This window comes from Siphateles boraxobius, unplaced genomic scaffold (assembly GCF_051911475.1).
Source record: "Siphateles boraxobius isolate OS27281-9 unplaced genomic scaffold, OSU_SipBor_1 12, whole genome shotgun sequence".
Classification (NCBI taxonomy): domain Eukaryota; kingdom Metazoa; phylum Chordata; class Actinopteri; order Cypriniformes; family Leuciscidae; genus Siphateles; species Siphateles boraxobius.
The window spans coordinates 9,383,781-9,407,366 of record NW_027508722.1 but is presented as its reverse complement, the minus strand read 5'-3'; the positions used below and the strand labels follow the sequence as shown (position 1 = coordinate 9,407,366).

At 45.3% G+C, this 23,586-nt stretch overlaps 1 protein-coding gene across 2 annotated transcripts in view; it reads left to right on the top strand.

Annotated features, from left to right (window-relative positions):
* LOC143715403 (tumor necrosis factor receptor superfamily member 11B-like) overlaps window positions 1-23,370 on the top strand; it is a 59,629-nt gene extending 36,259 nt beyond the window's left edge. The window contains exons 4-5 of one of the 2 annotated variants that reach the window (XM_077207166.1): window positions 16,981-17,253; window positions 21,382-23,370. In XM_077207166.1, the coding sequence (XP_077063281.1) occupies window positions 16,981-17,253; window positions 21,382-21,773 (665 nt within the window). In that variant the 3' untranslated portion in view covers window positions 21,774-23,370. The remainder of the gene's footprint in view (window positions 1-16,980; window positions 17,254-21,381) is intronic. The other variant, XM_077207176.1, reaches the window with a different exon arrangement.
* The last annotated feature ends 216 nt before the right edge of the window (window positions 23,371-23,586 follow it).

Genomic DNA, 23,586 nt, shown 5'->3' with positions numbered 1-23,586 from the left:
GTAAACCAACAAACTTAACTATTAGGCTACTCGCTTATTATACCACCTCACTTGTAATGATTCGTACGATTTTGCAAAATTGTACATATTTTACGAGTTGCCAAATTCGAATGAATTCGTACGAATGATCTACCCCTGACCCCGCCCATCACCCCGCCCATCAAATTCATACGAATGAGGTCGTACGAATTCGTACAAATTAGCCACCTTTTAATCATTTGTACGAATTCGTACGAATTGGTCGTGAGATAGCATTATTACATAGCAAATATTAAAACACGAGGGAAATCATTGTTGTGTCCATGACGATGGGAAAAATAGGCATAAAGCTTACACATTTACCCAAATTATTATATGCATGTTTAACCGAAGGTAGTTGGGGTGGGTTTTTCCCATCCCCAATGTCACTTCTCCTTCTTTTACGGCCCGGACGAGAACATTGATCTCCTCGGCTGAGAACCGATTCTGAAGCGCGCCTGGTAAATACGCCGTTATAATAGTATTGCGCCATGGAACAAGCGCACCTCGTTCATCATGCTCTTAAAGGTAATGTGATATAAAGCTCTTATTGGTTTGTTTCCCGTTACGCCCAAACCACACATATGAATAATGAAGCTACTTCAGACCAACCCCTTTTAGATTTGCGTCGAGCGCAAGAGTCATTTATCCCACTGGTAACAGCAACAGTGCCGAGATCCGCCCACAAAGTTGCTTGACACTTGCGTTTTAGATCGTTAAAATAGGGCCCAATGTATGTATAATATAGAGGATATATACTATCTTACTAAAGCATTATAGTCTGCTTTTAATGAAGCATTATGGTATCAATTTGTTCTGTTTATCGTTGTCCAAGTGAACGTCTTGTGTGTAGCGACAATAATGTTAAAGCAACATCAAGTGACTTTTCCTTTGCGGTCGCCCTACAGGTTGGAAGCGGAATTGTCCATTACCGTTGTCGTAAATAATTTAGCCTTCCGCAGCCTACTGTCACACGCGCACGCACATGCTCTCTGTTTATCCAGCACCGGCTTTGGAATCAACAATTGCCACAGACAAGGTAGAGTATGATGCATGATTTTATGAAAGTATGATGTATTGCGATATCAGAAACGAGCAATTTTAGCAATTGCAACGCAATTGTAAAGCAATTTAAATTAGTAGTTTTCTTATGTCTCATTAGAACTACAGAAACGCGACCCGATCTGGCAATCTTACATAGCGTGGATATATCAGAATAAAGGACCGCAAAGCTGTGGCATAAGTGCATTTCACCATGTCACGACTTGATGAACCGCTGAAACGATTTTGGAAACATTATTTTAAGGTAAAAATTCGTACTTAGTGTTGCTTTAAAGGAGCCGTATGTGGGATTGTGGCCAAAACTGGTACTGCAATCACCTTCAAATTACTGTAGAGCGGTGTATCCCCTTCCCCTCCTCCCTGACTCGAGGTTGCCAGATAGACTGCAGGATCCAGCAGGAACGTAGGCTGCTACAGAAGCTTCCAATGGCAAGTGACGAGTCCTACACAGTAGGCTAAGTTTTTGTTTCTGTTAATTATGTTTATGTTTCAAATGAGAGATGTTTTGCGAAGTAATTATATATCGCAAAAATTAACTAATGGCGATTAGCCAAATATAATCGTAAAGATGTACGCTCGTATGTGACAGTACATTGTTAGAACAGTAGCTGTTAGTATAACTTGTAATGGTAGGTATCTGTCATTAACGTAAGTACAAGCACAAGCCTCGGTCACTGTGTGTAATCAATATCAAAGATACAGCTATTCATTTAGCTGAATTAGCTGTATTTTTTAACTTAACCTGCAGTACACGTCCATAACGCTAAATTATGTGATGTGAAAGATTACATGTCATTCTATTATTTTTGGCTATAGAACTTGTATGATAAACAAGTAGGCTACAAAACGTTCCAAGTGGGACACATATTTCTAATCATAGGCTACAATGTGCTTTTCATTGGTGTTATGGATGTTAGAAAAAGTTATTTTACCGTGGAATTGCGCCTAGTGCTTCCAATTCGATGACCCACCTCCTCCATATGAGCTAAGGTAATGTTACTTTGCACGAACATGCATACCTTTGTTCGACTGTCATGAATATTTGAAATGTCCATTTACATCAAGTACAAGTTAGCCAAACATAGATTAATCTATGTTTATGTTTCAAATGAGGGATGTTTTGCTAAGTAATTATATATCGCAAAAATTAACTAATGGCGATTAGCCAAATATAATCGTAAAGATGTACGCTCGTATGTGACAGGTCATTGTTAGAACAGTAGCTGTTAGTATAACTTGTAACGGTAGGTATCTGTCATTAACGTAAGTACAAGCACAAGCCTCGGTCACTGTGTGTAATCAATATCAAAGATACAGCTATTCATTTAGCTGAGGCTATAAGTGAAAGCGACCAGCTGTATTTTTTAACTTACCCTGCAGTACACGTCCATAACGCTAAAATATGTGATGTGAAAGATTACATGTCATTCTATTATTTTTGGCTATAGAACTTGCATGATAAACAAGTAGGCTACAAAACGTTCCAAGTGGGACCTCCTCCATATGAGCTAACGTAACGTTACTTTGCACGAACATGCATACCTTTGTTCGACTGTCATGAATATTTGAAATGTCCATTTACATCAAGTACAAGTTAGCCAAACATAGAATCTTACCTGTCCAGGAGAAAATTAGCAACGTTGATGTCTGTCTTCAAATTATTCTCCGTTTTCAGCCGTCTCCATCTTTCAAAGGCATCTCCAATACAGATCCTTGTTTTATTTCAGACTTATATAAATATAGAAATACGGACTTTCAATTTCTGATTCATAACGAGTTTTTTTTTTTTTGGTTCGCAACGTTACACTTTTTTTTTTATCCGAATCCAACACTTTTGTAGCTGCAGCTGTGCTAACTAGAGCAGAGCTGGCAACCCGGATGCCGCAATACTACTGACTTCGTGATTGGTAGATAGGTGGAGGGTGGCGCATCAGACCAAAACACAACATGACAACATCAACATCAGTTGAGGGCTGCAACTTCACTTTTTAAATGACAATATCCTGGCCGGACTACTGTTGTCAGTGATATAAGTATTTGAAATGAACATGATTTCTTAATGTCTAGTGACATATCAGGGCCATTTTATGTATTAATTGAAATAAATTTCTTACATACAGCTCCTTTACTGTAAGTGCTCCCCTTTTTAATCGTAAAGTTTGGTCCTTCATCCGCCGGATAGCCTGAATCTATTTCCGTCTAACTTCACTTTCAACAGGGAAGGAATGAAACGACAGATAAGGCTGCTTTTGTGAATAACTACAACCATAGATATCCATGGTTAGCCTTTATTATGGATATGGACTACAACAGGCCGGTACGCTACAATGACTCTTGCTCGTTGCTTGCGCCATTTGTTTACCTGGTGTATTATTGTAATGTAAAAGTATAGACCCTGAATATAAGACAACCTCATTTTTTCTGATGTATTACCAAGACGAAAAGATGGTATTTCAGAAAAGATTCGGAACAATACGGAAATACAAAGTTCTGTTGTGAAACTCTAGATGGCGCAGGCTGATAAGTCCTTAACTCAGGCCACATTTACACATAGCCGGGTATTTAGAGAAACGAATATTTCCCCCCCTCCGTTTACAATAATAACATCATGCACACAGCATCATTTTCAAAAAAGTTGTCATTTACATCAACCCGCATAAACACGCCGTCAAGCACCATCATAACTATGCCAAACTGGGCGCTCACATGACGTTAAGCATTTTCTGGCACATAATGTGACGTTTGAGAACCTAAAACCCTGTTTCCCTTTCGTTGTCACTCCGAGTTACGTCGGATGACGACGAATGGGGTTTCGCTTAGAAAGCCTATCAACTTCGAGTATTAGAAAACGAGCCAATGGCAAAGAAATGCCATGGGTCTGCGGAATTTGCATGACGTAACTCCGCCCCACCTCGTGGGTATAAAAGGAGGACGCCAGCAACAGGCAGATATGTTTTCGCTTCGGAGCCAAGTGTAATTCTTCACTCCTTAAGCTATCTCTGATTGTCAGCTTCTTACGAGACGAGCAACTCTCCAGTGTTGGTGTGACGGCGATCTCCCGGCGAGTGCACACTTCCTGCTTATCTGAGCGTGGTTTGCCAGCGAGTGTGTTCTCCGCGGGCGCTTCAGCACTGAGTTTCTCTCACAAAAAGAGCTTGCACGCGGCACGTCTTTTTAAAGATGCCTCGCCCGTGCACTTCTGGTTGCGGTCGACTGGTGTCTGACTCTGATGGGCACGAGCGCTGCTTGGTGTGTTTGGGCTTTGATCACGCTAAAGCAGCGCTCGTGGATGAGTCATGTTCTTTCTGTGGGAACATGACCATCGCAACACTTAGATCGAGACTCAAGAATCTCGCAAGAGTGAGGGGACTCTCACTCTTGCGAGATCCTTGAGTCTCGATCTAAGTGTTGCGATGGTCATGTTCCCACAGAAAGAACATGACTCATCCACGAGCGCTGCTTTAGCGTGATCAAAGCCCAAACAACAGAACAACATCCACACCCCGATCTAGCGCCTCCTCGAGAGGCTCTACTTCGGCTGGTGGCCAGGGTGATCTGAGGGTGACTGTGTGGAACAAAGCGCCGACTATGTGTCCGTGCCCCGCAGCACCTTCTCCAGTGTTGCAACCCGCGAGTGTTCAGGGGATCATCGCGGGACCGTCCTTTGAGGTCCCGCGGGTGTCCTTTGGCGCTCCAGAGGAAGATGCGATGTCGATCGCAGCATCACTAGGCGGGTCTGATTCGTCTGGAAGTGACGACTCGTCACAGCTGCCACCCTCGGGTGTGAATACGGCTGTGGCTCAGTCTGATCCAGAGATGACGGCCATGCCATCCCGGGCGGCCGCGAGCATTGGTTTGGAGTGGAACCCTCCACCCTGTCCTGAGCGCTCGCGGCTGGACGATTGGTTTTTGGGTGCAGCTGCGGCTTCCCGTTCTCAGCCTGCCCCAATACCTTTCTTCCCGGACGTGCATGATGAAATCTCGAAGTCCTGGAAGACTCCCATGTCTTCCCGCGACCGCTCGTTGATTTCATCCGCCTTTCCTCCCCTCGATGGGGCAGCTGCCCGTGGGTACACTGGGCTCCCCCCGGTTGAGCGTTCTGTTGCGATGCAGTTGTGTCCTCAGAGTGCCTCTTCTCGCGGCGAGCCTAAGCACCCATCCAAGGCCTGTAGGTTCTCGTCTACCCTAGTGGCGAAGTCCTACAGAGCGGCGGGACAGGCGGCTGCCTCTTTGCATGCCATGGCCACTCTGCAGGTCTATCAGGCGCAGATGCTAAGGGACATGCACGAGGGTAGGACGGACCCAGGGCTCTTCGATGAGCTGCGCGCCGCCACCGACCTCGCCCTCCGGGCGACGAAGGTGACCGCACGCTCCCTGGGTCTGGTGATGTCCACAGCTGTGGTCCAGGAGAGACACTTGTGGCTGAACCTGGCTGACATGCGGGACGCTGAGCGCTCTCGCCTGCTCGACTCCCCCATGTCCCAGGCCGGCCTATTCGGCGGTGCGGTGGAGGATTTCGCCCAACAGTTCTCCACCGCCCAGAAACAGACTGAGGCCATTAGGCACATTCTGCCCCGACGGCCCGCTGCTGCCTCCACCCAGCCGACCGGGCAGATCCCTCAGTCTGTTCGCCGCCGAGGGCGCCCTCCTGCGGCTCCCGCCCCTCCCGCCCGGCCAAAGCAGCAGCCTCCACCCAGGCCCGGTCGCGGAGGAAGCCGTAAGAAGGCGCCCCAGCCCTCTCCAGCCCCGCCCCCCGCTAAACGCCGGGCCAAGCGGTGCTCCTGAGACGGGCTGCTCAGGGATGCTGAAAATTACTTCTCAGGAGATGGTAGCAGGACCACTCCTTCCCCCGGTGGAGGGCCGGGGGAGAATCTTTGTTCTCCACTCCCCGCTGCTCACCCACGGGTGGGCAGCACCCTAATGTGGTTAAAGAAAGAAGTAACATTTCCATCCCTGAGCACACAGAGTTCTCGGACGACACGGTGCGCCGCCTCCGAGCCGTGCACCCCTCGTCCCCCTCTGTCCCAGAGCCGGCTGGCAGTGCGCGCCGTCCCCGGACCGTGCCGCTCCCTTCCGCCTCTGTCGCCAGCCCCCTGGCAGAGCAGACCCCCGTGGAACGTTCTTCCTTCCCTGGTCTCCTCTGTCAGGGCGCGGTTAATGACTGTGCCCCCACACCGGGCCGCTATGCCGTCCACGTCCGGGCCAGTCATTCCGCCCTGCTGCACCATCGGTGGGAAGTCTGTGGTCCGTATGACCCCGCTGGTACAGTTTTTGGGAGCCTGGCTAGAGCTCCCCCTCCTGTCCCGCTGGGTCGCACGGACGATCAGGCTCGGCTACGCGATTCAGTTCGCGCGGTCTCCTCCCCGCTTCAGGGGAGTCCGCTCCACTTTGGTCGGTGGCAACGCCCCTATCATGAGAGCAGAGATCGCCACCCTGCTGGCGAAGGGTGCGATCGAGACCGTCCCTCCGGCCGAGATGAGGACCGGCTTCTACAGCCCGTACTTCATTGTCCCCAAGAAAACCGGTGGGTTACGACCAATCCTGGACCTGCGTGTGCTGAACCGTTCCCTTCACAGGCTGCCGTTCAAGATGCTCACTGCCAAACACATTCTCGGATGTGTGCGGCCCCAGGATTGGTTTGCAGCAATCGACCTGAAGGACGCCTACTTTCATGTCTCCATTCTCCCTCGACACAGACCGTTCCTTCGGTTTGCCTTCGAGGGGCAGGCATACCAGTACGCGGTTCTCCCTTTCGGGCTAGCCCTGTCTCCTCGCGTCTTCACGAAGGTCGTCGAGGCAGCCCTTGTTCCCCTTCGGGAACACGGGGTTCGTATCCTGAACTACATCGACGACTGGCTGATCCTAGCTCACTCTCGAGACCAGGTATGCGAACACAGGGACCTAGTGCTCCGGCACCTAGCTCGTCTGGGCCTTCGGGTCAACTGGGAAAAGAGCAAACTTTGCCCCGTGCAGAGGATCTCTTTTCTCGGTATGGACATCGACTCGGTCGCCATGTCCGCGCAGCTTACGAGCGAGCACGCGCAGTCACTGCTGACTTGCCTGAGACAGTTCAAGGGCAAGAGTGCGGTTCCACTGAAACTCTTTCAGAGGCTCCTGGGGCATATGGCATCTGCAGCCGTGGCAACACCGCTCGGATTGCTTCATATGAGACCGCTTCAGCTTTGGCTTCGCGACCGAGTCCCGAGGTGGGCATGGCAACACGGCACCTTCCGAGTAACTGTTACTCCGTCCTGCCGTCAGACCTTCACCCCGTGGTCGGACCTCAGTTTTCTACGGGCCGGAGTGCCCCTGGAACGAGCTTCGCGGCATGTTGTTGTAACGACAGATGCCTCCTCCACGGGCTGGGGTGCCATGTGCAATGGACGTGCTGCCGCGGGCTCCTGGACAGGACCCCGCCGCCTCTGGCACATCAATTGCCTCGAGTTGCTGGCCGTACGTCTTGCTCTGCGCCGCTTCCGGGCCGTGCTCAAGAACCAAATCGTACTAGTCCGTTCAGACAATACCGCCACTGTAGCGTACATCAACCATCAAGGTGGTCTACGCTCCCGCCGTATGTCGCAACTCGCCCGCCACCTCCTCATATGGAGTCAGAAGCATCTGAGGTCGCTTCATGCCATTTACATCCCCGGAGCCCTGAACTGTGCAGCCGACGAGCTCTCACGGCTTCAGCCCCTCCCGGGAGATTGGCGACTCCATCCCCAGTCGGTTCAGCTGATTTGGGACCAGTTCGGGGACGCACAGATAGATCTGTTTGCCTCTCACGACTCGACCCATTGCGCCCTGTACTATTCCCTGACTGAGGGCACGCTCGGCACGGATGCACTGGCGCACAGCTGGCCGCGGGGCCGCAAATATGCGTTTCCCCCAGTGAGCCTTCTTGCGCAGACCCTGCGCAAGGTCAGGGAGGACGAGGAGCAGGTCATTCTGGTCGCGCCATACTGGCCCGCCCGGACCTGGTTCTCCGAACTAGTACTCCTCGCGACAGCACCTCCCTGGCCGATTCCCCTGAGGAAGGACCTCCTTTCTCAGGGACGGGGCACCCTATGGCACCCTCGTCCCGATCTTTGGAACCTCCACGTGTGGCTCCTGGACGGGACGAAGCAGGTTTGAGTACCCTTCCACCTACGGTGGCGGCTACCATCACTTCCGCTAGAGCGTCGTCCACGAGACACGTCTACGCGTTGAAGTGGAACCTCTTCGTCAACTGGTGCTCTTCTCTTCAAGAAGACCCCCGGAGATGTTCGATTAGTGTCGTGCTTTCCTTCCTTCAAGATAGGCTGGAGCGAAGGCTGTCTCCCTCCACCCTGAAAGTCTATGTTGCCGCCATTGCCGCACACCATGACCCAGTCGAAGGTAAGTCTGTTGGAAGGCACGACCTGATCATCAGGTTCCTGAGAGGAGCGAGGAGACTGAATCCTCCTCGTCCTCCTCTCGTTCCCTCTTGGGACCTCTCAGTGGTTCTAACTGCCCTGCGGAGTGCTCCCTTTGAGCCTTTGCAATCAGTGGAGCTTAAGTTCCTGTCTATGAAGACAGCGCTCCTGGTTGCATTGGCCTCCATCAAGAGGGTGGGGGACTTGCATGCATTCTCCGTTGACGAAGCGTGCCTGGAATTTGGGCCGGCTTACTCTCACGTGATCCTGAGACCCCGGCCTGGATATGTGCCCAAGGTTCCTACCACTCCCTTCCGGGACCAGGTGGTGAACCTGCAAGCGCTGCCCCCGGAGGAGGCAGACCCAGCCTTGGCACTGCTCTGTCCAGTACGCGCCCTCCGCGCCTATGTAGACAGGACGCAGTGTTTCAGGACCTCAGACCAGCTCTTTGTCTGTTATGGTGGGAAGCTGAAGGGAAAGGCTCTCTCCAAGCAAAGGTTGTCTCACTGGATAGTGGACGCCATTGCCTTGGCATACCAGCAGCAAGGTCGACCGTGCCCCCTTGGTGTGACCGCCCACTCCACCCGGAGTGTGGCATCCTCTTGGGCTCTAGCGCATGGCGCCTCGCTAACAGACATTTGCAGAGCTGCAGGCTGGGCGACACCTAACACATTCGCCAGATTCTACAATCTCCGAGTGGAGCCAGTGTCCTCTCATGTACTCGCTTCAACCAGCTAGTACTGGACCCGCTCAGGTGTCTTCGCTTGCTCGCCATTCCACTCCACGGACTGGATACGTGCGATATTCTCCTCAGGTGAGCTTCCCCAAAAAGCCCTGAGTTCCTCCAGCACTCCTGACGTTGGCGCCAGTGTCTATTGCCTGTGCGTCGGCTAGGTGCCTCCCGTGTGCATGGTCCCTCCTCTGAGCGACCCCCACATGTGTATTTCCACTGTAAGCCTCTCTGAGCGTGTGTCTTTCCCTTGGCAAGCCACCTTGCCACCCCTGGGGTTGAAATATTCCACCTGCGGCTGGACACCCCAGTGTTCTCCATATGTCTCCTTCGGGTCATATGTGTATTCTCTAAGTCCCCCCCCTCTGGGTTGGCAGTAATTGCATATTTCCCCTAAACTTTGGGATATGCTCCCCAGTGTACCTTGGTATTCCTGTGCTAAATAGGAGTCCTTCGTCCGTGCCAGTCTCACGACAGGGATCTCAGATTTACGCAGGGCACTGGAAGACAGCTGAGAAGGTGGCGTGATTAGACTGGTAACCCCATTCGTCGTCATCCGACGTAACTCGGAGTGACAACGAAAGGGAACGTCTCGGTTAAGTATGTAACCCTCGTTCCCTGAGTAGGGAACGGAGACGTTACGTCTGCCTGCCACTTTCCGCTGTACCGCGGGGATCGCCTGAGCTCAGTCTTGGCTCCTCAGCGAAGAAACATATCTGCCTGTTGCTGGCGTCCTCCTTTTATACCCACGAGGTGGGGCGGAGTTACGTCATGCAAATTCCGCAGACCCATGGCATTTCTTTGCCATTGGCTCGTTTTGTAATACTCGAAGTTGATAGGCTTTCTAAGCGAAACCCCATTCGTGGTCATCCGACGTAACGTCTCCGTTCCCTACTCAGGGAACGAGGGTTACATACGTAACCGAGACGTTCTCCCAGTTGACACGGCAACACATAACCGGTGTCATTAGAAATCTCCACTTTGGCCGGAGTTTTTAGAAATAATTGTTTTCTGTGATAAAAACAGGGTTTTCGTGTAAATGAGAGGCCAAACCACAGAGAAATATCTGCGTCTTCCCTTCGTGTAAACGGGGCATCAGTCTGCTAGCAATCACATCATTGTCTACATAGCGCAGCTGATTTGTTGCTTTTGAGCCAATGAGCTTGCTGCTCAACATTAAAATGCTTGGCAGTATTTACTGTTAGCAGTCTGCAGAACGCTTTCAGAAAGCATCTGAAATCAACATCTAAGATAAGTAATTACTCTTTTACTCCATATCTATGTGCATATTGTGTGGTCTGCTTATTATGGTTAATTTGTATCAATTTGACTCAGAATTGGAACTGATGGTGATGTCAGATACATTGGAGAAGCTCAGTCAAAATTATGACTATTCTTAAAATTCTGAAGGATATTATTCATTTTATTATTCAATTATAAAAAAGGATATTAAGTTAAAAAGATTGTCCCCGTGTTTTTCAAGAACATGATTGGAGACACATTGAAAACACAACATTTGCTGTAGTTTCTTTTATCCAGTCTACGCAGTATTTAAATCTTGTTTTTATTTGTAGACTCTTTAAACAAATGTAATTGTACATACATAATTGCAATCTTTTGTTTACGTAACAAAACAATAATTATTGTAACTTGTACTTGTATGTAATATTACATTAGATAACTCTACCTTTTAAATAAGGTATTCCCCTAAATATTACTAACATACTCGGTTACTAACATAACCTCGGTTCTATCACAGTACGAAGAGGGAACGAGTACTGTGTAACATCTTACGCTAGGGGAAAAACTGTTTTCCACGAGATATTGAAGCCAAAAAATTATCCTTAATTTTAAATAAATGTAAAACGCGTTGCGGCAGCATGCAGACATAGGCAAGACTGCTTGCGTGCCTATTGGTTGACCTGCGGCAACAGCAGCAGCCTATCGAGAGAGGCCCTACGTGACGCCATATCCAATGGGGGCGCTTCGCGTCTACTTCGTCACGTCCCGCCGAAATGGCCGTGGCCTGGGCCTATAAATACAGCTCGATAGCCTGATACAAACTGTTTTTTCATCGCCGAAGCGAACCAGAGCGTTTTGCAGGCACGGCAAGATATGCAGTACTCGTTCCCTCTTCTAGAGAGAACCGAGGTTACATTAGTAACCGAGTACGTTCTCTTACGAGAGGTTCTCTCGTACTGCGTAATATCTTACGCTAGGGGAACACAGTGTAAAACGCCGTGCGTGCTGGGATCCAAAACCAAAGTCCCAAGGGCGGGATCCCGGGGCTCGTATAGTGCATAATCACCAGGGACTCACAGAGAGTCTGGGAAGAGAGGCTAGAAGCGTAATTCCCAATAAGTAGCATCCTACGGGAGCTAACTACATCAACAGTGTTCCACACAGTCAGGGTGAAAATGTTCGGCCTGAACTGGGTAACAGTATGGGTCTTACTCAACGCCCATGGAGTTGTTTTATCGATCAGCGAGCAGTGCTCAAGCGGTTTCAGCATTCTGAGCCGGAGCAACCGGGTAGACAGTATTGATTTTTAGATCGACAGTAGTTTAGCCAGTAAGGCGGGAACCTCTAGTTTATAAAACCTTATAAATGTAGATGGTGAGGCCCAGCCTGCCGACGAACAGGTATCCTGCAAGGTAATCCCGCTAGACCAAGCCCACAACGAGGCCACCCAACTTGTGGAGTGCGCTCTGACACCTAAAAGACACTGCAGGTCTTTGGAAGTGTAGGCTCCAGCGCTATGGCATCGACTATCCACCTGGATAGGCTCTGTTATGATGCGGGTAGTCCCTTAGAATATCCGTTGAACAAAACAAAGAGCTGCTGAGTCTGTCTGAAAACAGATGAGCGGGACACATAAGCTCTTAATGCCCTGACAGGGCAAAGGAAGCTTGCGTCCTTCGCCTCGTTGTAAACCGGAAGGGCAGACAGGGAAATAACCTGAGCCCTGAACGGTGTGTTGAGGGATTTAGGCACGTATCCGTGTCTTGGTTTGAGTATGACTTTCAAGTCATTTGGCCCAAATACCATACACGTCGCGCTCACTGAGAGCGCTTGTAAATCCCCTATGCGCTTCACTGAAGCGAGAGCCACAAGAAACACTGTCTTGAATGACAAATGTTTCATGTCTGACAAATGGATTGGCTCGAACGGGGCACCTTTCATGGCTTCCAAAACCGTAGAAAGGTCCCACATGGGGACTGAAGGGGGTCTGGGAGAATTCAGCCTCTTAGTTCCCCTAAGGAAGCGAATGACCAGATCGTTCTTCCCCCGTGACTGGCCGGTTTAGTAAACGCAGCTATGGCCGCCACAAAAACCTTGAGCGTGGATGGGGTTCTGCCCTTATCCAGTATCTCTTGAAGGAAGGAGAGAACTTTCGTAACCCCACAGTCTGGGGGTGAAAGGCCTTGGGCTTTGCACCAACCAGAAAACACAGACCATTTTGAGGAGTAGAGTCGTCTAGTGGAGGTTGCTCTAGCATGTGTGATCGTGTTTAACACTCCCTCCGAGAGGTTAACGGATACCCGTTGCATGCCCATGCATGTAGGGACCACAGCTTCGGGCGAGGATGCCAAATCGAGCCCTTGGCCTGAGAGAAACCAAGACTGTTTTTTCCAGAGCGGAGCCACAAGCAGCACTGAGCATCCGTTTTCCCTGATTCAGTCCAATACCTGAGGCAGGAGCGAGACGGGGGAAAAGCATAGAGCGCGCAGTGGGGCCAGACGTGGGCCAGCGCATCTCTGCTCTTGGAGAAAAACTTCGGACAATGAGCGTTTTCTTGGGACGCAAATAGGTCTACCTGTGCTCTGCCGAATGTCTCCCACAGCAGCAGGACCGTCTGCGGATGCAGAGACCATTCTCCTGCTGGAATATTGTTTCTGGACAGTCTGTCTGGTCCCAAATTCAGGTGACCAGGCACATATGCTGCTCTTAGTGAGAGCAGATTGTGCTGAGCCCAGGTCAGGAGGCGTTCTGTCAACCTGTAAAGGTTTCGGGACTTGATGCCACCCTGGCGATTTATATAGGCCACCACTGACATGTTGTCCGAACGGACCAAGATGTGGTGACCCTTTAACTGGGGACAAAAACGCCTCAGCGCGTTGTCCACTGCCATCATTTCCAGACAGTTTATGTGTTGGAGCTTCTCTCGTTCTACCACTGGCCAAAGAACAGTCTGCCCTCAAGCAGTGCTCCCCATCCCGAGGTGGAGCAGCCGTGGACACCACCTTTACACTCGAGGGAGTTCCCTGGTTCACACCCGACTGATACCAGTCGATTGCTCTCCATGGTTTCAGAGCTAAGACGCATTTCTGATCGACCTTGAGGCGACACAGGCCAGGGGCCCACGCCTGAGGCGGTACTCGCGCTTTTAGCTGGCCGCGCTTGATTTCTCTATGGCAGTTTGTGAAGAGAAAATGAGCGGAGAGAACCCTGTGGGGTTTAACATGTCTGTGAATGTGGGCACGGGACACATTCCCACAATGTGGGCACGGGACTGCCTGAGCTGACTGAATGTGTGTTGGTTTCGTTTTTACAGAAAAGACAGGACATGCATAGTGTAGTGTTTGTGGTCACTGAGTTGTGGGCACATTCACTACATGTAATGTACAATCAACATGAGTCACTGGCCGCGCTCAATTTCTCTATAGCAGTTTGCGTAGAGAGAGCGAGCGGGACAAAACCTTGAGGGGTGCAACATGTCTGTGAGAGAACTTGGGCGCGGGACAGCGGGCACATTTACTGCACAGAAAACACCGTCGGCCTGTGCTGACTGAATGTGTGTTGGTTTCGTTTTTACAGAGACCGTGGGACATGCATTGTGTAGCGATTGTGGGCACTGAGTTGTGGGCACATTCACAACATGTAATGCACAATTGACATGAGTCGATTTTATTTGTGCGAGCCCTTGGGAGAGAACTTGGGCGCGGGACAGCGGGCACATTTACTGCACAGAAAACACCGTCGGCCTGTGCTGACTGAATGTGTGTTGGTTTCGTTTTTACAGAGACCGTGGGACATGCATTGTGTAGCGATTGTGGGCACTGAGTTGTGGGCACATTCACAACATGTAATGCACAATTGACATGAGTCGATTTTATTTGTGCGAGCCCTTGGGAGAGAACTTGGGCGCGGGACAGCGGGCACATTTACTGCACAGAAAACACCGTCGGCCTGTGCTGACTGAATGTGTGTTGGTTTCGTTTTTACAGAGACCGTGGGACATGCATTGTGTAGCGATTGTGGGCACTGAGTTGTGGGCACATTCACAACATGTAATGCACAATTGACATGAGTCGATTTTATTTGTGCGAGCCCTGGTATACTTTAGTGGGCTGGTATACTTTAGTGGGCTGTGCTTGTGTGTAGGGATGATTTCGGCTTGTTTACTGCAGAATACACTGGAACAGTCTCATTTTCTGGAACTGAACGAGCTAAAAAATTTCTGTGCATTTTTTTTACTTTTTTTATCACACTCATAACTCTGGAGATACCAGAAATTACATTCTTCATGTGATTTATCTGGGTCACCGTAAAAACGGCTTTTGTGTGCAGGCAAGCGGGCCGTGGTGCCAGCTTGTTTACTGCAGAATACACTGGAACAGTCGCATTTTCTCGAACTGAATGAGCGAAAGTTTTTCTGTGCATTTTTTTTACACTCATAACACCATCGGCCGTGGCCGGGATACCAGAAATTACATTCTTCATGTGATTTATCTGGGTCGCTGTAAAAACGGCTTTTGTGTGCAGGCAAGCGGGCCGTGGCACCGGCTTGTTTACTGCAGAATACACTTGAACAGTCGCATTTTCTGGAACTGAACGAGCGAACATATTCGGTGCGAGTCTGCGAGACTTAAACACCGTTGCTTACCTAGAAGGGCTAGGAAGACTTTGGGGCCTTACCTCAATCTTCGGCCGGGGCCCACGCGGAGGAGGGCGGCGTCCGGCAGAGCGAAAGCGGGCTGCGCGGGCGCCTTCCACTCAAGGCTCGCCGTGGCCTGTGAGAGCAGATGTATCAGCTCGGATTCGATGCCAGGATAGAGTCCTCCTCCACAGATACAGCTATCATGTTGTCAGCAATGGCGGACGGCGGCCGCTGTCCGTCGGTGAGTGACTCGAGTGAAGCTGGCGAAGCTGCCTGGCGGACCGGCGAGCTTTCGCAGGTTGGAGAAGGCTCGGGGACCCGTTGAGTACGGCGCTATATATGCGCGGCACTATAGCGGGTGTAAGTGCAGACTCTGAGAAAAAATGCCAGCCGCCGTCAGCGAACGCAAGAGCTTTATGATCCTCACCCAGGCAGGAAACCCAGATGACTTGGCGGTTCCCGTTGCTGAGTGCGGCTCGGCGCGAGCCACAGGAATGAGGCATCTTTAAAAAGACGCTTGCTCTTTTAGATAAGAGAGAGAGAGTAAGCCGCGGTGGCGAACACACACTCGGCAGAGTAAAAGGATATATACGCCGAAAAGCGTAGCAGGTACGGCGACTGAATGCGGCGAGATGAAGCCCAGCGACTTCAGATGCAAAGGCTCGTCCCGCAGAAAGCTTTTTCTCAGACGGCGCGGCTTCTTCATTCCGGATCCAGCGATACATGAGCTTCGCTGAAGAGATAAAAAATTTGTTTGTATCAGCCTATCGAGCTGTATTTATAGGCCCAGGCCACGCCCATTTCGGCGGGATGTGACGAAGTAGATGCGAAGTGCCCCCATTGGATATGGCGTCACGTAGGGCCTCTCTCGAAAGGCTGCTGCTGTTGTTGCAGGTCAGCCAATTGGCACGCGAGTCGTCTTGCCTATGTCTGCAAGCTGCCGCAACGCGTTTTACATTAGTTCAAAATTAAGGATAATTTTTTGGCTTCAATATCTTGTGGAAAAGGGGTTTTCCCCTAGCGTGAGATATTACGCAGTACGAGAGAACCTCTCGTAAGAGAACCTACATTACCTGCTGAGTGCGGCTCGGCGCGAGCCACAGGAATGAGGCATCTTTAAAAAGACGCTTGCTCTTTTAGATAAGAGAGAGAGAGTAAGCCGCGGTGGCGAACACACACTCGGCAGAGTAAAAGGATATATACGCCGAAAAGCGTAGCAGGTACGGCGACTGAATGCGGCGAGATGAAGCCCAGCGACTTCAGATGCAAAGGCTCGTCCCGCAGAAAGCTTTTTCTCAGACGGCGCGGCTTCTTCATTCCGGATCCAGCGATACATGAGCTTCGCTGAAGAGATAAAAAATTTGTTTGTATCAGCCTATCGAGCTGTATTTATAGGCCCAGGCCACGCCCATTTCGGCGGGATGTGACGAAGTAGATGCGAAGTGCCCCCATTGGATATGGCGTCACGTAGGGCCTCTCTCGAAAGGCTGCTGCTGTTGTTGCAGGTCAGCCAATTGGCACGCGAGTCGTCTTGCCTATGTCTGCAAGCTGCCGCAACGCGTTTTACATTAGTTCAAAATTAAGGATAATTTTTTGGCTTCAATATCTTGTGGAAAAGGGGTTTTCCCCTAGCGTGAGATATTACGCAGTACGAGAGAACCTCTCGTAAGAGAACCTACATTACCCTAGAGCCATAAGACATGGGTGGAGTATGGTTTACAGATGTGAATAGTCAAAGCTGCTCTCAACATTTGGGAACATGTTATTTATTAAAACATGATAATCTATGGGCTAAAAGATTACAGAGTAGCTGCAATACTGATATGCTTTATTGACTCTGGTATCTGTTTTTATTTTGTTTCTGTGAAACCTTGTGATTTCTTTTGTGCTCTTATCAGGCTTCCATGTCCATAACATTCCCACACCTCTCTTTCATGGCCTTCCAGAAATTACTCTATGTGAGGAAGCAATATTTCAGTTCCTTGCATCACCTCCTTTGGCCTCTTTCCCCGTGGAGCGTCTTTCTGAGAGCCTTCCAGGACGCAAAGTGGACTGGAAGAGTGTTGAGAGGCTGAAGAAAAGCTGCAGTCCTCAGCAGCAGGCATTACATTTGCTCCGTCTCTGGAGAGAACAAAATAAGGACCAAGATAAACTCCTCAGCATCATCCAAGGTCAGTTTGTCTTATATAGATTCAACAGACACTTGGAGATAAAAAAAACAGAACTGAATATAACAAATTTAGAGCCTTTCAATGTTAGACCATAAGTGGTCACCTGCATTGTTAGCATGGATACAAGTGGGAAAGTACAAGCATTAGCAATCCTAAAGCCTATTTTTTTTGTCTTATGTTGTGGTAATGTGGTTTCCAGGTAATCCTAGTTCAAGAGATTTAAGTGAAACCCATGAAACTCAGTCAATAAAAGGTCAAACAATTACTGTAAATGTAAATCTCCTTCAAACTACTAATCAACACTAATCGTGTTTTGAGTTCAAATCCTAGCAATGAGGTATCAGCATGAATATAAAATAGAATGTCTTCCGAAAAGTTTTGGATTCTTAATAAAAAAGAAAAAACACCAGATTTTTACTATAAATATTAGATCTTTTAATTACAAAGGGAGATTTCCCAGTTATTGAGTACAATGAATGATTTCACACTTTAACATAATAAGGGAAAACTACAAAAATGTACAAAATGTTAAGGGGAATGTCTAGGTTAGTTATACAGGTCCTACTCAAAAAATTACCATATTGTGATAAAGTTCATTATTTTCCATAATGTAATGATAAAAATTAAACTTTCATATATTTTAGATTCATTGCACACCAACTGAAATATTTCAAGTCTTTTATTGTTTTAATACTGATGATTTTGGCGCACAGCTCATGAAAACCCAAAATTCCTATCTCAAAACATTAAAAATCCTAATTTTATATAAAATAACTGTGATTTTTTGACAATCATTTTCTTTAATTTTAAATTATACTCAAAACACTGTAAAATTACAAATAATATCTGTAAAATAAAAATTCAGCTGTTATTTTAGGTATTGTGACATTAATGACAAATTACAGTAATTCACATTTTTTATACAGAAAATTGATTGTATTTTTCATACAGTATATTTTCTGTTTTCTTAAATTACATAAAAATGTATGTAAAATTACAAATATAATCTGTAATTTAATAGAAACAAAACAGTTAAATGATAAAATGGTCAAATGACTGTCAGCTCCCCAAAAAACTGTAAAACATCCTAAATTAAATAAACTGGAAAACACTGTTATTTTACAGGTATTTCCTGAATAATCACGATCATATACCTTCATTGTAAAAAAAAAATCGTAAAAAAATGGTCAAATGACTGGCAGCTACCGCTGCCAAACAAAAACCATAAAATTAAAGTAAAATATGCTAATTTAAATAAACCGTTAAAACACTGTTATTTTTCAGGTATTTCCTGCATTATTATGATCAAATACCTTCATTGTAAAAAAATCGTAAAAAAAGGGTCAAATGACCGGCAGCTACGGCTGCCAAACAAAAACCATAAAATTAAGGTAAAATATGCTAATTTAAATAAAGTGTAAAAAACTTTAAAATTAATTTGATGTCACCATGATTGGGATCAGTGTCTGCTTTAGTTGGGTTCATGACCCTTGAGATTTAACTTATGCTTTTCTCTGGTTGCTTTAACTGTGTATTTGATACACGTTCGTCATAAATGCTGGAGAAAATATCAGATGATCTCGATCATTAATTGATGATGTTATAGTCATCATATGATGATCTGATTCACCGATATGACAGTCAAATCTCTGTATGTGATAGCTTAGATTACAGAGTATTTAGGTGGAATTTAGCTTTGTACAAAGTTTTTAATTAATGTCATAATTTTTCACATGACCTTTGAATATTGTGGTATCAGTATTATAACAACCTGCATTTAAAAATATATATATATACTACAAAAAATAGTTTTGTCGATTTTTAGTTGTATAGAGACATCAAGAATCAACATATGAATCTCAACAATGGTGACAACCAAAAAAGTTTTTTTTTCATTGTCACCATTGTTGTGATTCATACGCTGATTCTTGATGTCTGAGTGAGTCTATATGATCCTTTCAAATATTTTCTGTATAATGACTTCATAAAATCTTATTATCACAGCACTGGAGAATGTTTTATAGAAGCCTTGTCATGCAAAATGAATAACTAATATTTAATGACATAATCAGATATTATACTTCAGATGGTATCAATGGAGCCGGACTCTACATGACTATACTCACTACTAAGCGACCAACATTAACTGACCTGAGTTTCTCTTAGACTCTTACCATAACAAATATGCATCAGAGACACACAGTTAATGCAGCCAGAGAAACATTAAAGTTCAACACTAAAAGTTCAAGAGACCAACTAAAGCAAATACTGATCTCCATCATGGTGACATCAAACTTTATTCTTTTCAATAAAGCTTCAACTTCTAAACCTCTGTTAATTCTCAATAATAATGTTAGTATGAAAGAAATAAAGTCTGGATTGTAATAAGTGAAGATGCTGCAATCCTGAGAGATCTGGTAGTGTTTAATGTTCTGTTGGGGTTTAAAGTGTTTCTGTATGGTGTGTTTCGTGTGTCACCATTGTGTTGAAGAGTAGAGCCTGAGCTTCAGTCCAGGATGAGCAAATAAACACTGTTGAAATGCTGCATGTTTCTTTATTTAAGTGACAGTAACTGTGTAGTTGCTGATGTAGTGACGTATATAGTCAAAGCAAATCATGCATGTAATTAACTGCATGTTTTTCAGTAAATAAATCAGAAAATAAATGTGAAATAACTGTTTTAACTGTGTGTTTTAACTGTGTGTTTCTGTTAAAAAAGATTAATGAAGATTTCTGTAAAAGTATTTTGCACTTGTTTAAATTAGGATATTTTACATTAATTTTATGGTTTTTGTATGGCAGCCGTTGCTGACAGTCATTTGATTGTTTTTTTATGGGATTTTTTTACAATGAAGGTATTTGATCGTAATAATTCAGGAAATAGTTGTAAAATAACTGTGTTTTTCTGTAAAAAAAATTAAGGAAAATTTCTGTAAAAGTTTTTTGCATTTCATTTAAATTACGATATTTTACTTTATTTTTACGGTTTTTGTTTGGCAGCCGCAGCTGTATTTTTCATCCGACCAATAAAAGAAGTGTTTTTAATACAAAAATGACTGCTTCAATGCGGCGTGGCATGGAGGCAATCAGCCTGTGGCACTGTTGAGGTGTTATGGAGGCCCAGGATGCTTCGATAGCGGCCTTAAGCTCATCCAGAGTGTTGGGTCTTGCGTCTCTCAACTTTCTCTTCACAATATCCCACAGATTCTCTATGGGGTTCAGGTCAGGAGAGTTGGCAGGCCAATTGCGCACAGTAATACCATGGTCAGTAAACCATTTACCAGTGGTTTTGGCACTGTGAGCAGGTGCCAGGTCGTGCTGAAAATGAAATCTTCATCTCCGTAAAGCTTTTCAGCAGATGGAAGCATGAAGCTTTTCATGATACGCTAATTTTTTGAGATAGGAATTTTGGGTTTTCATGAGCTGTATGCCAAAATCATCAGTATTAAAACAATAAAAGACCTGAAATATTTCAGTTGGTGTGCAATGAATCTAAAATATATGAAAGTTTAATTTTTATCATTACATTATGGAAAATAATGAACTTTATCACAATATGCTAATTTTTTGAGAAGGACCTGTATTTAGGTTAAAAAAACGTATTAAAATGTATATTGTCTAATGTAATGTTACAATAATAATTGTTTTGTTACCTAAACAAAAAGGATTCTACATTAAAATATTGGATTTTTGTCTAGATGAAGAGCTTTTATTGCACCTTTTTTGACATACATTTGCTTTTGGATTTTTTTTTATGGATTTTATGTACAGATGTATAGAAAATAATACATAGGCCTAGTTTAATAGAATTATATTTTTTTAAAGAAAATTTATAAGAAAGAGAAGTATTAGTCAAGTTCAAGTACTTTAACAAAAAGGCTTGATACATTTATACTAGAGTCTTTTGATGTATGTAGATGAGAACTTTATGTAGTTTGTCCAGTTGCAAAGCTTTGTTGAAATGTAGTATCACATAATTTTTCTAATGCAAGGTGAACAATTTGTTCAAGTTTTGACTTCATCTACCAGCATTATATCAGTTACATACCTCTCTGATGTATTTTTTGAACTTCAGTGGAAGGTACTTTAGGTTCATAGTACTAAAATAATCCAACCACTTTCTTCTAGATGTAAACCACTGCGAGAGGAAGGTATCTCGCTGTGCCAGTGTAAAAAACCTCACTCTGGAAGACCTGTTGCTCTTAATGGACTGTTTACCTGGTGAGAAAGTGAGCGACGAGGATGTACGGGCTCTGGTTCACTCCTGTCCCTCACAACGTTACATTATACAGCTCCTCCACTTGTGGAAGATTCAGAATGGAGGTCAGGACCTGGCCAAGGCTTTATCTCACAGTCTTCGCAAACTACGTTCGAAAGGCGCCCGTCGTCCCCTTCTAAAAATTCTAAAGAGGATCAGTCGGATTATTAGCGTGTCATCCATACACCGTATGTATGAGAAGATGATTGTCAACATGATCCAGGACAACACATGTTTCAAAACTAAACCATACAATGACTAATTATACTGTATCAAAGGACAATACAAATAGTTATTTAAATGAAAAGAAATTGTACATAAGTTTGGACAGGTGTGGGCTAAAATGGGGACAGTGTTGTGGTACTGATTTGTTAAGATGCTTTTTTTTTTCTTGTGGCCTGTTATTCTTTTTTTATATTGGACTCAAACTTTGAATTTTATTGCAAAATGGAAATATAAGCCAAGTGCTGGAGGAAAATCACCAAGGTTATTTGCTTGACCTGCTAGGTCTCTGAAACGGAATGCTTTATTATAGTTGTAAATAATGGAAATTGGTTATGAATGTATAATAAAATAGAGAGCAGTTTTATTTAACTGCAATTATGTATTGTCAGGTTTTAATTTGTTTATAACATTTAAAAAATAAGAAACATATATTTATCAATGTCCGAAAACTGGACTCTAAAAATGATATACATAATTTGTTTTTAATTTATGGATAAGTGTGACTGTTTTGATATTGATGTGTACCACCACATATTCTCATAATCGCAGTGATTTGATAAAAAAGGCTCCTAAATAATATATAATTATATGGCCACCTTAACTCTGTCTTTACTGATTGTGATGTATCTTTACATGATCTACAATACATGTAGGAAATAAGCCTATTATTTATTTAAAAATCCCAACAGTTTTAATTATACAATTTTTTTTTGTTCTAATAAGATAAGTCAGCTCACACTAAAATTGTTAATGTTTTTCAGTCTAAAATGGCCCCAATTGAAATACAAGGGTTAACAGAAGTATCAGGTCTGCTAGGATGTAATAAAACACTTCTATTTACTGAGTCAACCCGATCTCACGGCAATTTCATACATATTATACATATTTCATTTTTGCTAAATCGTACATATTTTACGAGTTGCCCAACTCGTATGTATTCATACGAATGACCTACCCTGATCCGCCCCTAACCCTACCCTTCATTGGGCTTGAGACAAATCGTATGAATTTGTACGAGTGAGGTCGAAATAATTCATACGAATTAGCCACCTCGTACCCTCTCGTACGAATTCGTATGAATTGGTCGTGAGATAGTGTTGACTAGTCCTCATTTATTTCAGTGGCTGTTGTAGATCTTGGGCTGTGCATAACATAACAGGCCAGTGGGGCCAATGACCCAGGCCTCAGATTGTCAGAGGCCTTGTGAATGCTGAAGACTCTTAGCCCACAGGGACCACTAGGGCCTAGATCACCTAATTACTATTTAGTCATCTATTGTTAGCCTACCGAAACTTGTAAATTGCCTGTCATTTAATGTAGTATAAGACTTTATCACTTGGGGACGTGGGGGTCTCAAGAGACAAGTGACCAGGTACCATGCAAGACACTGAAAACTTGTAATCATGACAAGCTTGTAAACTCTTTAATGCTATACAAATGCTGTACACAAAGGCTGAATCCAGTAGTCAAAGAAGCTATTAATGTAATCTTAATTATAATTTAAGCTCTCCAATGCCCTAGGATGTACTGTTTGATGGCCATTTCTCACTAGAACATAATACATAACATGTCTTTTTTACTATCAGTGTAAATTTGCTTATTGTTTTTTCTATTAAATTAATTTTTTGTATTAATCACTCTTTGTATCATATGTTGTTTGACTAAGTATTCACTCACGTTGCTTCTGCTCATATGGTATTCATTGAAAATGTGCTGATAATACAGCAAAATATCTAAATATGGTAGGAAGAAGTTAGTGACCACTGGAACAAAAGGAATCCAACAGACCTCTCCAAGACCTATCAGGTATGTGTCACTGCATGGTTGCAGCAGGGTAGAATAAAACACAA